This window comes from Phasianus colchicus, chromosome 5 (assembly GCF_987193195.1).
Source record: "Phasianus colchicus chromosome 5, bPhaCol1.hap1.1, whole genome shotgun sequence".
In the NCBI taxonomy this organism is placed as follows: domain Eukaryota; kingdom Metazoa; phylum Chordata; class Aves; order Galliformes; family Phasianidae; genus Phasianus; species Phasianus colchicus.
In genome coordinates, this window is record NC_143440.1 from 46,289,419 (window position 1) to 46,308,203 (window position 18,785).

An 18,785-nucleotide genomic window follows, 5' to 3' on the forward strand; every position below is an offset into this window, starting at 1 on the left:
TTCTTAAGAATTTAGTTAACTGCAATTAAGTTTTGTTTTTTCATAAGTTATTTTGAGCCTAACATAGGGCTTTTGTTTTCTATACTCACAAAACCAAAATCCTGCTTTAGGAAAGCTCTAATTTTTAAACTTTTGCTTTCTGTAATTGGAAGACTTGTTTGGGGTACTATTCTGCTTCCTCATTAATGAGACTTTTTAGAAGAATATCAGGCATTTATCATTTGCCCTATTGTTTTTGACCATTTCATTTACATAAGCTAGTTCTAACAAAGGCTCAGTTAATGAGTCTGTTTTCATGCAAAATGATAGTTGCTTTTAAATTTAACTCTGAGTATTGTATGTGCTTTTTTGTAGCAACTGTTACAGGACTTGTAACTGCATATCTAATTAAAGTATGTAAAAATTAAGTGACTGTTCTGTCTGCACGGTCTTGTTTTTTGAAATGCAGCTATAATGTTCCATGTTCATCCACGACCCAGCCAAACACTACTAGAGGGGTTGTTATGTCAACCATATGGTCGAGACCCCTGTGGGAGGCTGAGTCAGCTTGGGCCAAGCCAGACCTGCTGTTCTTAGAGCTTTGCTTCCCGTTCTGACCCAGTTCTCTGTGTGGGGGCATACATTTTTTAAGTAGGAGAAAACAGCAGTGAGATTGTCCTCTGCTTCTGTAATGAATTGCATGTAAACAGGGGTGGGGGCAGAAGGAAGACAGAGGCAAGGGCTGTCCTCAGTTTCATTTTCAAGTTCAGATCACCCTGAACTGAAACCCTACATTTTGAAAAATCTGCTATTCTCCCTTTAGCATATATTTCAATGCAAAACACAGCAACAGCTACCACAGCACAGGTGGTAATACAGCAAGACTCAGTCCCAGCATTCACTGTGCTCAAGAAATTAAAGTAAGTTCAGTTACAGGAACTTTGTAAATTGGAACAATGAGATACTACAGCTTTAGTCTCACACAAAGTCAAGACTGAAGCCAGGCATTGCCCATTTTTGGCACCAGCCTACACTAAGTTAGCATAGATTACCTGAAGCGATCATCAACTACTTGGGCACTGCAGCAGACAATTTCCCTTTCAGACTTTTAATCCAAGTGCATGTTCTTCCAAAAGGCTGTTCTCAAGGTCTTCCATGAAGTTCAGCTGCTGTTGTGAACGTAACGCCTGCTACAGTGAAATGCAGGTTTAGGAAGTTGCTCATAAAACTCATCTTCCTGGCTGGGGAGGGGGAGGAAGATGTCAATTAGTATTTGAGATCACACAGTACTTTTCCTCCCTGCCTCCCCCTCTTCTCTCCCCCCATTCCTCTTATGACAGGACTTAACCCAAAGTGTGTCACGGTTGCACATCAAAGAGTGTAGCAAACATTTTCACCTGCTGGATGACATGCTTCTAAAACTTGTCATTTCTTTGAAGTAGTAAAGCACAGTTGTTCCTGTGAAACAGATTTAACGAAGATCCGGGCAACATGGGATAACTGCAATTCAAGAGAAGAATGCTGTGTATTTAATTAGTCTTTGGCTCTAAGAAAATAAACATCTTCTAAAACACGGGCTAAGTCTGGCTGCCTTGCCTATGAATAGTCCTATTATCACTGATAATGAATAGCCAATTAAGCTCTAGCCAGAGGAATTCGCTGAAATATCTCACTAAAGTGGTTTTTTTTTCTGCCATGTCTTGAAAGATGCCACTAATTTTAATCTTCTCTTTTTACAGTGGTTTGTATCATATCCTTGTTCAATGACCGTGTAACTTTTTTCCAGGACAGTCAGACCTTGTTTTTCTTAAGAGCCTTTCCCACAACAGGGCACCTTCTGGATGGTACCTCAGTAGTGCCCTTCCCTGAGCCCATGAGCCAGCAGGTTCAGAATCACAGCAACAGGCAGCCTCACCTACCACTCAGCAGCAGCCTGCCAAAGCAGTGCCTAATGTTAAGAAGCCACACGAGCACGTTCTATACAAGCCATTTATTTGAAATGCCAACTATACGTAGGATAAAGTCAGTGTTACATGCTTCTCAGCAACAGTAGAAAAATAGAACCAGTGAAAACCTTTTTACAACTGTAATGGTACTCAAAAGAGAAATGTATTGTTTTACAATGTATCACACAAGACTAGAATTCAAGTTTGGAGGTACCTAAATAAAAATACTATTTTTTCTTAAAAAACACTATGTACAATTGAAGCGTAAACAAGTTTTACAAAGTACTGGTTATGCAGGTTGTAGAAAAAAACACTTGCATAGGACATGAAGTCAGTTTAAGAAAGTTTTTCTGAGCCTTTAGCATTGAAGGCACTTGACTTTATACCAGTAACAACACAAGGACAAGAAACAGAACTGTGACGCTGCAGAAGGCAAAGGCTGCCTCCCGGAATACAGAGAATCACAGAAAACCCAAATATGGTTTTACAGTTTTATCTCAGCTGTCCCCTGCTTTTAGCAGAGCCCAGCACCACCTCTACCATAGAAGCATATAATTATTAGAAGAAATAACAGTGCCTCAAACAGCACGTGTATGCTTTCAGAAAACCCCAAATCAAAGAAACGCATAAAGACAAACATTTGGGACGTTCTGGGACCCAAAACCAAGGCTTACAAGTAAGGGTGGCCACAGCCTTAGCTTTCAGAAATGAAAAATATAACAAGAAACTGCCCATCAACACAGCAGTTATTAACACACAACTACGGTAACAATAAAACATCTCAAAGGAAGAATCTGTTTCAGGAATTAAGTTATTTGTCCATATATTAAGGAAAAGAGGAAGGGGTCAGGGAAAGTGGAAAGAAGTTTTTGCATGTTGCTCACTACATGAAAGTCTGAGCTCTCTGTTTAGTAGAATAAGGAACACAAATCATCCTCATCTAAGAAAGCTTAATGTTCATACCCTTATCCTAAAGCAATGTATAGTCACTAATCCACAATCTCCATCAGATTTGTAGGAGGAAAACATGTTAATTTCCAGCCTAATCAGAAAGTGCTTCATGTAAACAAGGAGCTTTTGCACCAAAGTTTCAGTAGAAAGAGAACAACAAGAAGCAGGTAGCATAGGTGTGTGTGTTCTGTGAGTAAAATACAGGAAAACGAGCTTCTGATTGGTGCTTCCATGAAGAAGAATAAAGATGGTCTGCTCCCCTCCCTCCCCCCCCAAACCAACTAGGTAGGAAACTCCACCCTGGACTACAAAAACACAATTCCAGTAATTGGACAAATCCTTCTTTTCAACTTAAGAACAGCCACCATTAGCTGCTACCATCTTCCTAACTCAAAATATACAAGTGAAAACAGATTGTCTTTTTGGCCTGATTGTCTTTTTGGCCTCAAAAGGACTCGCCTTTTCTTCTGCACCTTCTTTTAAATACTTCATTCTCTCCTTAATACTGCTCAGCTTCTGAGACTTCAGAAGCAGTTCTGTATTTTAAAATGTAGAGCTGTCCTCCATTCCAGAAAGGCATTTCTCGCAGCTGATTCCAAAGCCAAACTAATCTATTACTTCCCTCACATCGTAGCCTCAAAACTTCTCAGTCTGTATCAGCCATGCACCCACAGATTTCAAGCTCAGAAGTTAAGTCTAGATTTCAGCCTCTCCTCAGCTCAGGCACACAGTGCCACAAACTACTGTGGATCAAAGTAGTTTCTTACAAAAGTGTATTTATGAATTCTAGGTGAAAGTAAGTTATTCAGGACAGCTGTCCTCAGAAAACTTACTAGGATGTTTTAGCAGTCAAGATACAACACGTGTATAATGCACATGCAGTGAGTTTCAGGTTCTGTGATGAAAGTTAATGCTTTAGTGCTCACAAGCATGAGACCAAAGTGTCTGGTTAGAGCTACAAAGTAAGACAGCACTGTGCTCAGTCTTCAGAATAAATCCAGTGAGCCTCAGTCCTTAACCACAGGAGCACTGCTCCCCCAGCACCTCCTGACATTTAACAGTATTCTACACGGCAGCCCCACAGAGGTAATGTGCACTGTTGATGAGGTCAGCACTCATTTCAACTGTGGTTAAAAAAATGGTTTAAAAGAGGCTAATGAAGGAAAAAAACATCTTCCCTCACCCACAAAACCTGCACAGTTCAGCTATGTTTCTCCTCCAACCCTACACTGTGCCTTTCAGGGCTGTGCCTCAAAAAGAGCATCTGCAGAGCTTTCATAGAAGCAGAAGGCATACATATAGAGGAGGCATTAGGATTTATTGGCTCAAAACCCCACGTCTTCAGTTCTTTATAAGCTATCTGGTAATTCTGGAATGCAATATTTAACATATTTCAGTAAAATTGTTTGTGGCTAGCAAGCCTTTCAAGCTGTAATAAAACAAAGATGTGTAAGAAAAACTGCCATCAGTTAAAAGTAAGTCTGCTACAAGATTTCTCTGAATAGTATTAAGCATTTTGAGTTGGTTAGGCAGGAAACAGCCTAACTTTGATTAATCTTGATGTAGTTATTAGGTGATACTTCAGATTAATGTTTTCAGCTAATGGGAAATTCCTCACAATAGAAGATGCATTAAAAATATAAATAAAATTTAAAAACCTCACACAAATCAGGTCTTTACCAGTAATCATTACATTGCAATGGCACCAGATCCCTACCTTACGTGTAATGAAGCCATGGTAAGAACTAAACAGTAAGTACTAAGGAGAATACACTGAACTACAACTGTCACACAGTTGCATTGGTGAATCTCAATCCAGTAGGAGGGAGCCAGCCCCAAATCCTTCCTTCTTTATATGATAGTATGAGATGAATCTCATTTCTGTTCTTTAAAAAAAAGTAAGGTAAGGGGATGAGAAATGTAATTTAAGAGTGCTAAAACTTCACACACAATGCTGGAATAGTTACTCTTCACTATGATTTTTTTCACAGAACAGTGGCAATTACAAGTCAGCAATACTTCAGATCAGATAAGGAACACTGAAAAACGTCTCTAAGAGTGAAGCCCTTTTTTAAACCATAGGCAGGAGAAAGCAAGGCAATGAGCAGTCACCTCAGCACCTCTGGTGGAGAGAGAACCCTCTCAACTGGAGAGTTACTATTCAGGCAACAGCACAGGATACTATGCCTTGACTTACTGACACACCAGGAGTTAGTGTGAATCCTCAACTCCTCTCTTCACTTACTCTCAGGTAGGGGGCAGCTGGAAGAACAAGTTATTACTCTCCCTTTTACAGTATTTCTAGATTCATTTCTGTGTGGTCAAATAAACAACTCTAGTCTGGCTAATAAGTGTTTTTGGCTGATCATCAAATTCTCTGCAGTTAAGTGTGAACCACAAAGAAAACAGAATCAGATCCTGGTGAATTTTACTGGTATTTAGACTCCTAAATATCACCTTGGACACCTGAAATCTCATGTATAGTTCTTGGGGTGAACTTGCTGTAAGGTAAATAAGACCAGCTGCCAGAACCTTTCAAACAAAACTTTAGACTGGATTCTTGCTGTAGTCATAAAAATCAGGAAGATTTCAGATCTAAAGAAAAAAATTTAACTGAAAATGTAGTGTTTTGATGTGCTGTTCTTTGGAATTCCTATAATTAAAAAATAAACACATTGTTGCTATCTCATAAGAAAATACATTTCATAATGTGCAGCTCAGTGCACATAGGGAAGCGGCAGGTGAAAGGGAAAATGCAAAAAGTATGAAAAATACAGTCCTTTAAATGTGACAATAAAGTTTAACAGATTAGTACAAAACTAATACACTAAAATAGATGTACAGGTGCAAAAGGCTACCAGGTTGTAGAAAAAGGTACCAGTTTTTTTTTTTTAAAAGGCTTAATTAAATTTGCTAAGAAAAAAATGGTTTCCCACAAAATAAAACCAGAAGCAGCATTAAATCTGATAGCATGCCATCTGTAGTAAAGCAATGTATGTACAAAATAAAAGGATGAAAGTGAATTTATCTGCTGGCATGAATGAATTTGTCTGACAGAAGTCAGGCCAAAAGTTGCAAAGAATGGGAAGTTTACAACTCTTAGGCACAGAGAAATAGTGGAGGTTGCTTTCATAGGGCAGATTTTTTATACAGGAAGTCTGGTTTATTTGGAGACCTCCTTCCTCTGCTCACTGCATCTTCCCTTTCCAAATCCGCACTTCTCTGTGTTCCATGTTCCAATGGCTCATCATCTGCCATTCTCCTATTGACTCTCTCTTCTTGCATTTCAGAGGTGTATGCAGAGTGAGAAGGTCTGTTGGAGGTTAGCCCATAGGTTAAGTCAGTTTCCATTTTTGTTCTTCCCCTGATGTGAACTGGCCCATTACCAGCATTTTCCTGGGTAGCCAACGCCAAGTCCAGTCGCTGGGGAGGTTGTTCTAAGACATCGAGGTGTATTGGCTCATTCTTTTGTCTGTGTTGATGCCCATCTTGGGAGATCAGGTATTCCCTCCTAGAATCCTCTTGCTTTTTAGGAGATATCTGGGAAGGTAGATAAGCTGGCTTTAAGCCACTCGGTGATGCCTTATTGTGGCTATACAAATCTGGGCCATAATATATGCCTTGTGAAGGCAAAGGACTGTGCCTGTTTGGTGCTGGAGTGGAAGGTCTGCACGCAGCATTAGAGAAGTCATAGAAGTCAGGATATTCCTGCTGATTTTCTCGAGCATCTATTTTTTGCTCTATTGCATGTTTCTTTCGAGAAGTAGGCATGTGTCTGCTCTGAATACATGAAATGTGCTGGGGTGGACCAGGCCCTACCTCTGTAACCGTCTGGCTTAGCTCTGTATCGACAGTCAGCTCTGGCAGTCTTCTGTCTTTTAAAGACATGGTTGACACCCCCATTGCAATATCTGGCATCAGTTCATTTAGCAAGGGCTGAGTGCACTGGAAAAGAAAAAGAAAATAGTCCACAAAAATGAAGCAGCAAAAAAACAAACAAACTAGTGAGGACAATTCCAGTAATTCAAAGTTACATTTTCTTAATCTACCTTTGCCTAGACCAATCCTAGCCTGCAAGTTTTTCTACATTATTTAAAGAACATATTTTCCAAATTCCACCCTTCTGCTAGCTTAAGATAACCTCTTATTTCACTCCTTTCTCCTCAAAACTATTGGTGAACATACTCAAGTTTACATCAGCTCTCACAGCATCATCACTATATGGCTTCCTCACTGAAGTCTTTATTGCGCCCACATTCCCCAAAAAGATGCCTATGCAAATAATTAAACCCGTGAACAAAAAAATATCTAAGTTGAAGATAAATATTAGGGTTCACCCTAAAATATAGGGGTGCAATATATTGAAAATGATTGCTAAAGAAATAAGTTCATGCTTCCATTCAGAACGCCTGATCTAATCTGGATTTAGATAACAAGCTTTCACTATGACAGAACAGTGCACTGAAATAGTTTTCTCACTCAAGAAATGAAGTCACAAATTCTTTTTACTTCTTCCTATAACTTCAAAACTCTCAGTTCAGTATCTGAGATAGTTAACCATTTTCACTGTATTACTATTGCATAGCATTATAGTTCAGCAATTATGCTCTAACAAACTTCTCCGTATCTACAGTTACCATTTTCTGCTTGCCTAGTCATTTTAAAATGCTTTCTACATATGCGAATCCTTCACAATCTCCACAGATTCCCTTTATACACACCTGTTTAGTTTGGGGCTGCTTATCTGTGAATAGCCAAAATATTCTCATTATTTCTACCTCTGAATTACAGCATACAGTCCCTCTACAGAAGTTCACATGGAGCAAACTATGCTATTTCAGAAGCTTTACAAGCCCTGTTTGCCCCTCCAAAAATCACTCCTGCCCTTGGAACAGTCAGTCTTCCGCAGATGACACTTCAGATGCAGAAGACCTTGGTTTCAACAGAAAAGTCTCCTCACCAGTAGAGATGCTGCTGTTTTGATCAAGTCAAGTGACAACACTGTGTGAACTCTCTCCAGCTCCTCTCAACAAGCTACTTTGTACTGTCCGAGATAGGGAGGAGAAAACAGAATACTTACTGCTTGCTTCTCGGCTGCCATCACCGCTGCTGCTGCAGCCACAGTTTGTCTCCCCAGGCCTGTAGTGTTAGTGCAATCGGGAGGGGCTCCCTTCACACTCGGCAAGTAGACAGGAGGTGCAGCTTTGGGAGCCGTTCGGGAATGGAACAGTGAATGGTTACATGGGTAAGAAAAGGACCGGGAGGGATGTTGACTTGGCACTCTTTGTTTCCAGCCCACTTTGAACTGGTTGTGAATAGGAGTTGCTGGTGGGTGGTATGGAGGTGGAGGAGGGGGCAATGGTGGATGGAAGGCCACAAAAGAGTCCAGTTCTGTAAACAGGGTTTCTGCAGTGGGAGTACTGTTCACACGACATCGTCCAGACTGTCTCATAGTCAGGAGTGGGCTTTCGTCCCCAAACCTCTCATCAGGAAAGAATTTGTGAGGATTCTGCAAAGGAAAAAAATTATCAGTGACAGAAGCAGGAAGTCATCCAGAAAAAGTTCTGGAACTGACACACATAGGAACTCAATCTACTAGTGCTGTACCAAGCAGTTTTGCCACAGGAAACCTCAAAGCTCAAGGCAATTACAGCTACCATGGATTATATGTTATTTTTAAAAAAGGCAAGTAGCATCAGATCCACTACATGAAAAAGCTGACCAAAAAATGCAATTTGCTTAATAGCAACAAACAGAAGAAGTGGCACTTGCATTTTCTCAGTCCTGACATGTTCTCTGCAGATCTACTGAATCACTTAAGCTGTTTTCTCCTGATTCCAGAAGAGATCAATCTAATCCTCTAGTCATGCTTTGACTAGTCTCAAGAACTGCCTTTTGATTATCAAGAATGCAAACTGTTCATGTTGTTCACTCTGATTATACACCATTTAGAGTCAGAAAAATCATATCATTCTTTTTAGAAAGTTATTTTTCACACTTTAATGATTCAAGTTTACAAAAACAAAAGACAAGTGACAAATACAAAATCTCAGGAAGGAGCAGCAAGCCACTTTACATGCAAACATCACCACTTGCATGCTGAAGCTATCATACAGAAACTATTTGCCAAGTATCTGGAAGCAGAGAAATAAACTAAAATTCTGTAACATTTTATCACATAGTTCCAAACAAGGAGAAGAATCCCAAGTCAGTCTTTTCCTAGAAAACAGCTTCTCAGAGCCTTCAGTTAAAAAGAAATAAGTACGCCAGTGCTTCCTTGAAGAAGTAGGTAGTGTATGTTAATACTTTTTATCCTACTTAAGAACAACCCTTTAATGTTGTTCTACTGTAAATATGAGATTTCTCTTTGCTTCCAAGACCTGTGGCAGTAGGAACAGCCTGAATGGCAACAACCTTTGAGAAAAATATTCATAGATTGTAACTATACATTTATGAAATCATCTCATTGAACACAACAGTCTCACTGCAATTTGCACCTGGATGGCTCTAAAATTAGAGTTATTTTAAAGCATCAAGATGTTGTCCGCACACACAAAGTAGCTCTCTTATTGGAGATTACACATTCAAGTCAACTCATAGTCAGAATAGATCCTGAATGAAACAGTCTCTGATCTTACTACAGCAATTTTCCATACCTGCAGAAGTTCAGCAGCAGCATCAGAAAGTCCAAATTCCCGCAACACACGAATCTGAATCTCATAACTGACTGTGGCACCCTCTCCACAATTGAGAGCATAAGCTCTCTGCACCTGCTCAGTATGACGAAGCTCCTGCAGTCGTTTGATCATCTCCTTTACAACAAGCAGATTGGGAACTGGTGGGAGAGCAGAGAACAAAATTGGGGATAACAGATTACTTTTAAAACTGTGAGATACCAAGTTCAATTACAATGGTTAGATTTAATTGAGAAGGAAAATCTAACTCTAGGATGACTAAGTTTGTCTTTTTTTCCTTTTTAAAGAAAAACATTCTGCCAAGCACAGTTCAACTTGGAACATCGTTATGGAATATGTATAATCATACAAAATGTACACCATTTTTCCAGCTTCTCCTGGAGTGAACCACAAATACAGCCTTCTTTTTACCCTTATAATGCAGGAATTTTATGATTTGAGGTAGGGGCAGGATATCAACCAGCAACTGACTGTTCCTTCATGAATACTACAGGCCAAGAATTCACTCATTTTTTTGGCATTCTTTATACTTCTAGTGGAATTCTGTAATCACAAGACCACAATATCAGTATGTAACTACAGAAAGAGCATTTGAAAAAATAATTACACAAACTATGCCAACATAAACCTGTTAAATGATGATGTTTTACACAGACACATTGAAATCATTAAACAAAACCTTTCCAAAAGGAAATCATATATAATTTGGGGGATATTTATGCTGTTGCAAAACTTTCTCATGCCACTCTTCACTGCTGTTTGATGACAAATTGTATTTCTTTGTGGTCTTTCTGCCCTCAGAAAAAAAATGTGCCTATCAAGAAAGAACACAAGTCCAGATCTCTGAATAAATAAGTCCTGTCATTTGCTGTGTTACCAGCTTTGCAGGGGCTACAAAGTACCATGACCATCTGTCCATAGTGAAACCTCATAAAAACTAAGCAATGAGGCAGCAAAAGCAAAAGTGTGAAAAAACATCTGTGTTACACAGAAGGAAAAAACCCAACACCACAGAATTACAATTGTTCCTGATTTCACAAAGTTCACATTGCTGCATATCATACATGTAAGTAGTGGAAGTTTACTTTTCCCCTTCCAAACTGAGTTCCTCCACTATGAAAAAAAGTATCAATTCTATCTAGTCTTCATGGCTTGTAAATGTGTCTTTTACTTTATGCTCCATATGCTTCAATTGTTCTTAAAAATCCTGGCTTGGCAGACATTAGTTACACCCAACATTTTACAAATATTGAAAAATAAATAAATGAGGATTTTAGAGAAGTTTAATTAGTTCTCCATATTATTGGGCATAAAAATCATCTAAGTTTATCATTAAAAATGATAACCCAGGAGGTTTTGTTTGTGCTTTTTTGTTGTTATTATTGGTGGTAGTTTATTGTGTGTTTTTTTTTTTTTTTAAGCAATTATTCATGTGAAACTTCCAGAAGGTATATTACATATACATGAAAAATACAACTTGGGTGCAGGATTTCTAATCCAAGCTGAAAATGGAAAATACTAAAGGAAATGCAATTACCTGTAGAACCTGTTCAACCTTCAGCAAAGCCTGATCTCAGTAGTGTTGCAACAGAAGTACCAGGACAAGCTGCCAATGTCCTTTATGCAAATAAAGTCAATCGGCAGCAGAACAAGCAAGATGCAAGCAACAGATGGAGAATGCCTAAACTGCAAGGCAGCTTATGTTACCAGAGCCCAGACCAAGAGGCATAGAGCTGATGATGCTTGGTTCTCCCTTCAAGAGCTCCCGTGCAGCATCTGTGCTTCAAGGACAGACTCCTGTACAAGTTAAGGGTCTGGAACATACCTGAATCTCCTCAAAATGGCTCTCATCTATCCTTCCTGCCTCAAAGAACTGGCAAAACAATCAAATCTTTCGCATAATAGGAGAACAAAGCAAAACAGGCAGTTATGTGATGATATCCATTCTCCAGCTACTGGCTGGGCTCACATCTATGCTCAAATCTAAGGCCTGACAATAATTCCTAAATATTACATTGTACAGAATCAAGCTGCAGTGGAATTTCCAATTGGCCAAGATGCATCACTGCCCCCCAGAGTCAGAATTTTTTCTGACCGCAAGAACTTCTGCAAAATGCTGCAGACCTCTGAGAACACATTTCTTTTGTCATCTTTTCCAGAAACCAAAATCTGGCAAAACCTTGTCCAAATCACATCTTCCAATTCAACTGGCAGTTGACAGATGAAAATGCATTTGAAGTTACTAACTACACACAGAAAGATACTTTGGCAATCCCACTCGATACATTCTTTCAGTTTGACACGGAAAGACCAAATACATAAATGACAATGTATCACAATGACTCTGGCTACCCTGTGAGTGTAAGTACAGGAGATACTTAAGTACCTACACACCCACCTGAGAAAATTTACTCTGTTGCACAAGGAATTAAGTTGGTTTGACTTAAAAGCCCAAGTAGATTTGGTAAAACAACAAAAAAATGCATTCTGAATGCCTACTTCAATATTTTTTCTGGAAAACTGACTCAAGTTGACTGTTCTACAAGCTATGGTCCATCTACCGTTTTGATTTTAGAAGGTATTTAGCCATTTTACACCCTTCTGGATCTTATCCATCTTGGAGGGCTGGTGTAAATCTGATAACCAACCACTCTGAGAACAGAGAGCCAGGGTCCAGCAAATATTCTACAGTAAATTTAACTGTCCGAGGTCTTTCAAATTACTCAGCCAAAGCAGGTAGAAGTACTACTCCTTCCAGTAGCTCACCTTCTTACAAAATGTATACAGATGGCATAATAAATAATCTCAGAGTAGATCAAAGCAGGAAACACTACTGCTGGGTGGAAAGAAACAAACTACAAAAGTACACCTCTCTGAGGAGATCGCAGTATTCACACAGTTATTCTCCCCTGCTCCAAAGCCCCCAGCCACCCACAGGAGATCAAGCAGAGTTACCAGTGATGTAGCAGCCTTACCTGGGATTTCATTGGCTATGACTGAAGGAGGACTGGACTGGTTAGTACTAACTTGCTGGTGGGTAATCATATGACAGCACTGCGGCACGGCGTTGTTTACCATGTAAAGGGTGTCTGGCACATTGGACATTCGGACCATCCGCAAACGAACGAGATCAGTTTGTTCCACCATCATCTCATCCAGTACTGACTGCAACGACAGCCATTAGAGCCCTCGTGAAGGTATTGCACAGATCCACCAGGACCTTCTGTAAGCACTGCCCCAAGGCCACCTGGAGCTGCTGCAAGCACAGCTCCAAGACCACACATCTAAAGCAGGTCCCAAGCAGTATTTGACACATCCACACCATTTTCTACTCTAGTTTCCAGTCATTATTAGCACTGGCTTTTCAAAGCTAACAGTAGGCTGATGAATAAAGTTTGGGAAGATTGCTTTGTTTAATTTGTACATGTCAAAATGAAAGTATTCTCTCAAGGCAAACCTAAATGCTCCCTCAGACAGTTATGGCTCTCAACTCTCTGTACCACTGAAAGACAGTACCTTGAAAATGAGATGTGTTTCCCTTACATGTTTTACACAAGAGAAAGGGATTTATGCACACCTTTGAATAAGATTCTTATTTAACCTTATTTTTCAAAAATAAGGTGAACAGAGGGAAATAAATTAGAAGTTACTTAATCTGAAGCTTTTGCACTTCTCAGTAATCAAAATGAATAAGAATGGTTACCAAATAATAAACAAGAATAATTCCTCTAAGGTTAAACAACTACTTATGCTTCTTAGAAAAATAACAGCAAAACACAACAGAAACAAGTTGGACTCCTGACCAAAAAAAAAACATGTAGCATGAACTTGAAGATTATTGCTAAAGCATTCCCATAACACACACTTGAAAACTGAGTGTCAATGTTTTTATTATACATTTTTAAACACATTTCTGTTAGTTTTAACAATCCAAGGTACAAAGCTAAGTTTTTAACTGGCTAGTTCTCCTTTGTTCCTGTAGTGCCACCTGGTGCTCTCTCATCTGTGCTCAAAATGCAAAATTATTATTTTTTCTCTCCTCCTCAAAGAGGATGTCACCATTCAAACCTTAGAAGGTATTTTCTGTCTTAAGCACAGGGTGAGAGATCTGAATTAGAGAGCAGTGTTCAGAGTTTCCAGGCAACGTGGACGTGCACAGCTTCACCTTATCCTATTGTTTGGCAGTCACCTGCACAGCTGGGACTCACAAGCTCACGACCTAAGATAAAATTGCTTCAAATAATTAGTAAGCCATCTATAAGGGTCCCATTCTGTCAAACAGGATATGGCATGGGCTCTTCAGTTTTACAGTCCTCATACAAGATATTGAATAAGGAAACCACTGCGTGAATGAGACACAAAGGACTGTACTCAAGTTGGGCACAAGATACTTATTCCACTTTGCACAGGACTGAAAGAATTCTGGTTTTGATTCAAACAACAAAATGAATTATTGGAATCCTCTGCCCAGTGGAATAGAGGTTCTCCACCCAGCTCTAGTGGGAGCTGGGGAGCCTGAAAGACCTGGCACCAAGGTTGCTGAATAGCTGCAGACTGGGACTCTCAGGCTCTCACCTTGCCATCCGCCTGCCAGGTGGGCTGCCGAGGAGCTGGGCCGGCAAACTGGCTGGAAACCAGGGAGGTTTCCCTCAGAACGCTGCTTTGTTTCCGGTGGAATTTCATCAAGATCTGTCTCGCAAACATTTCAATTTCGACAAAAAAATATTTTGTTGAAATTTTTCTGATCAGTTCTAGAGACTTGAGCCTGATGATCAAACTTGTAAGTCTTGTTAAATTGAAAATGTTAGTATTTTAGGCCAGTACATGCAAAGAGAGACAAAACACACCAAAATTTTTCCCTGTTTACAGAACCCCCTGATGACTTCAGTGTAACAACAGCCAAACGTTAATGATTATTACCTTAGCCTCCTCCACATACGGTGAGAACAATCTCGGCCGCACATATATTCCAGCATTTTTTTGTCGCAGCCAGGCATTCGACTTTCCACCTTCTGATGTTGGTAGCATGTCTGAAGGAGGAGTACTAATCAGGCCTCTCTTCATCTTGAAGAATGAAGACAAAATTTAATGTTTTATTAAATAAAAAGAACTTGAAAGAAATGTATTTGTTACACTGAATCCCTAACCCACTGTTTTTTGTATTTTTGTTTTAGTTTTGACAGATTTGAAGTACAAAAAAATACAAAAATCCATGTAACCTTGCATGTAACTCTTGTAGAATCCAAAATACAAAGAAATCAGAGATAATACTTGTATGAGATGACTGACTTACTGCATCACTCAGTACTTCACTACTCATAGGTAAGATGTGCTCTATGCGGACAAAAGGTAAAAGCGGAGACAGGATCTCTCTCAGCTCCTCAATGTCAAGATCTCTCCTCTTCACGCCTCTTTTGTTCACACTGTGAGCAGTACCACTCAGTAAATTAGGCTCTGTAGAAAAGAACAAAAAAGTTATTTTATACAAGAAAAATATTTAGATAAAAAATCATAAGTTATATGGCTCATAGGAAGTTACAGAAAATGTTAAAAAAACATCATTTCTCAGTATTGTCCCATAAAAGTGGTTCACACATTAAAATCTGATACAAAGCATCAGCAGAGTCAGCTGATTATATGACCACTGGCCATTTGTACAGCTGTCGTGTTTAATGTGTAAGCTGGAAGAAACATGAGAGTAGCATTTGCATTCCATGCTCATAAAGCTTTATCCAGCTACGCTATAAAAATGTTTGTCTTGCTGCAGTTCCCCCAGTGACGCTCTTCTGCAGCGCCTTCCTTCTTCCCCACCAGTTTTCAGAAACCAATTTTCTACAAATTAAAGCCTGAAGAGACCGCTGGGATAAATTATTCCAGCCTCAAAGGAATAAAAACTCTAGTAACTGCAGCGTCACAACCACTTAAATTGCTCTCAAGTTCATAAACCATCAATTTATGCCAGGAGTGGAATATCTTTCTGAAGACTGCATAATGACACCATATGACATTCTGGGATCTTCTTTCCCCAAGTAACTACCTACTTTTACCTGTATTTTAAGTATTGTGCCCAACCTGAACTTGACTAACATCAGTCTGTGAGGAAACTTGTCAGACATTCCCCATTCAGTACAGGCAGCCCAAGTTCAGGCCACATGTTTAGTGTTTTCCAGTATTTGACTGGTATCACCACATTTACTGATGCAAGTGTCTTACATTTAAATAAAACCATGGGACTAAATTTGGTACCTGTCTCACAGAATTTGACAGATTTTATTTCTGCTTTTGTGCATCACATCATCCAATGATCCCAGGAAACAGAATGAGCTATTTACTTAATGGTCATCACAGATCAGGAAGCTGCACAATTACTCCAAACAAGCAGCTATGCCACCATTTCAGTCAGCTTAACTTGCTCCGTTACATTCCAACATGTATAAATCAAACATGTAAAATTTTGTTTCAAAAACAGAATTCTAGTACTTAGATCATTAAAAATCATGTCATTTAACTCTCTTTTGTTGTTGTTGCATCTCATCCAACACATCCAAGACAAAACAGTTGTACTGCAAACAGTAACAGCAGATTTCAAAAACACAGTAAGCCACAACCATCTTATTCCCCATTCCTTCTCAGGTAGGTAGGACAGACTGCTCATAATCTGTGAGGATTTTATTATCTCCAAGGATGAATACTTTGTAACTTCTCTGGGCACCCTGTTGCACTGATGCTTCTTCGCAGTAAAAAAAAAAAAAAAAAAGGAATTAATGCCTCATGGCACCCACTGAAAAGATGAGAGGCAAAGAAAAAAGCATGGCTGCATTTTCTTACTGTCATAAGACATGTCAGACATTGCTAAGATTCCCCCTAAGCCCATTCTTCTTGAGATTGAGTTACTTCAGCTCCTTCAGAATGTCTATGCTTTCTTTTTTCTCTCTAGAGGATAATTTATCCTTTTCAGAAGATTCTTGTCGCATCTAGTTTTGACTACAGTATGAGCAGCGCAGATTTCTCAGCTTCAAAGTTTTCTTAGATTACAAATTACCTAGAATAAGGGTTTAGAAACATTATGGTTTATTTAGTTTGACAGCACGTGGCTGAAAAGTATCCTCACCTCGGTCTGCTATTCTCTTCATCAACTGGTGTTCTCCCCATTTAATGAGATATTTTAGAATATCTTGTTCGCTTGCCTGGCAGAAAGAGAAAGTCAGCAATCCAGATATGATCAGTTTAAATGACACACATACAGACACAAATCTTTCATAGTTAAAAAGAAACAACTGTAGCAAAATAAATGTTTTATTTTATGTCTCCTAATAGTACTTGTTCCAAATATTTTAAAGGAGCACTACTGACATATCACCACTCTGATTCCTACATTTAAGTCATTTACTGAATCCTTAGGAAGAAGAAAAACAAGTATTACATCCAAATGACAGATTCAAAAGGGGCAATTCCAACACTGGGCATTGTTCAGATCTTCTATTTAGTAAAATTCAGTATCTGCACAGCCTGAGAAGTTATAGTAACTAAAATCAACTGCATGATGACCTCAAGCATACACTAGTCAAAGAAAAACTATAGAGGAAAAACTCACATAAACAAAAAATTAAGTTTGTTTCCTAACAAATAATTTTAAATAACCTCTAACACTCCATACTTTAAAAAGCAAGACTAGGACAGATAAAATTTAAAGGGTCCAATATTGTTTATGCTATATTTGGCAGCCATCACTAAAGATATATTCAACAAAGAGAAAATCCCCACAAGCTTTCCATTAGTCAGTATGGCTTGCTCTTCCTAAACCCACACTTGCTGAAGGAACATTACAAAGCAAAAAACAAATCGATTCCCCAGTGCCTGTCAGATAAGACATTTTTGTCTCCCCAAAAAATAAAACCTCCTGAATTTATTAGCTTTCACTGCCTCTAACTAGGATACACATTGTAGCAGTGTATTACTGCTACATAATCTTTTTTTTTTTTAATAAAACATCTGAACATGCAAGGAAATGTTAAGTTCACAAAAGCTTTATTTAAAATAATTTGCATCTGTTTATAAGTTATTACTAATCCCTTCAGTAACAGCATATACCATCAGTTATATGGGTTATGTTACAAGCCAAGAACAAAATAGTTTTTTTATTCACTACTTCAATTTTATGTTTTACTTCTTAAAAAGTAGTGCTTATGTACAAAGCCTTTGACTACAGTCTAAGGCTACTCACAAGTACTTCTGGCAGAGGCACAATACACCCTGCTTCAAGCAGAACTAGCTGTATTCCGAACTGCAGGTTACCTGTAAATAGTCAGACTGAATAGCTGTAAGCAGGTGGTCCTTGCTTAGTTCATAGAAGACATCTGAAGTCATGACCTGGGTAAACTCCTCACAGAGGAAATGCAGTGCTTGACGATGAACCCACTTCGAACCGTATGGCTGAGAACTCCACTTCAAAATGGCAATTAAGGTGTCTAGAGAGATGCTCTCAGCAATAATATCTTCACAGCCTAGGAAACAAAAGCAAAGCAAAACAAATCGATACAGCTGTTATAGAGGCACTTAGATCCTGAAGTGTCAAAATATGTAATATAAAGGATTATATGACTTCCATCACAGTTAAAGTGAGAATAAAACCAGAATTGCCCTACAGACCAAGATGTGCAAACAAGATTAAGTTCTGACTGAATTTTTAATTGACTGTTTGGTCATTCACCTTTTATAGCCACAAGAAACATTACTTCTACTAGCATGCCAAGGTGAAATGACTGAAAGCTATTTCAACCACACTAGAACACCCTTTGATTAACACACATTAAACACACTCTGTGTTTAATTCACTTTAAAATTGCAGGTTTGAATACAAGCAATTACTAGTTACAGCATATTCAGAAAGGGCACAAAAGCCCTAACACAGGTGGGATTTTTGCTGGTGTCACTTTTCATGTGGACTGTAAGACAGATCGTGCAGAGGATCAGAAGCAAAAGCTGTGAGGTACTGCTTATACTCAGCTCTTCAGCACAGCACGAGGGCAGCAAAGCACAGTTTTCTGACTAGCAGCAAAGGCAGGAAGCAGTGAGCATCTGCTCTAGGCCGTTATCCCAGCCTGCAAAGCTAGAGGGGAGCCAGGACAGAGAGCACCTCTTCAGATATGGAACAAGAGAGAAAGCATGCAAGGAGCAGGTGCTCCACCTTGGGCCAAGTCTGCTACAGCTTCTG

General features: G+C 39.1%; 1 protein-coding gene across 2 annotated transcripts in view; it reads right to left on the reverse strand.

Moving 5' to 3' along the window:
- Nucleotides 1-1,954: 1,954 nt before the first annotated feature.
- The window catches only part of BTBD7 (BTB domain containing 7), a 50,070-nt gene continuing 33,239 nt past the window's right edge, over nucleotides 1,955-18,785 (reverse strand). The window contains exons 4-12 of one of the 2 annotated variants that reach the window (XM_031593063.2): nucleotides 17,867-18,075; nucleotides 16,683-16,758; nucleotides 14,865-15,025; nucleotides 14,492-14,635; nucleotides 14,147-14,260; nucleotides 12,547-12,736; nucleotides 9,533-9,711; nucleotides 7,957-8,385; nucleotides 1,955-6,821 (exon numbers count right to left, since the gene is read on the reverse strand). In XM_031593063.2, coding sequence (XP_031448923.2) covers nucleotides 6,006-6,821; nucleotides 7,957-8,385; nucleotides 9,533-9,711; nucleotides 12,547-12,736; nucleotides 14,147-14,260; nucleotides 14,492-14,635; nucleotides 14,865-15,025; nucleotides 16,683-16,758; nucleotides 17,867-18,075 — 2,318 coding nt within the window. In that variant the 3' untranslated portion in view covers nucleotides 1,955-6,005. The remainder of the gene's footprint in view (nucleotides 6,822-7,956; nucleotides 8,386-9,532; nucleotides 9,712-12,546; nucleotides 12,737-14,146; nucleotides 14,261-14,491; nucleotides 14,636-14,864; nucleotides 15,026-16,682; nucleotides 16,759-17,866; nucleotides 18,076-18,785) is intronic. The other variant, XM_031593064.2, reaches the window with a different exon arrangement.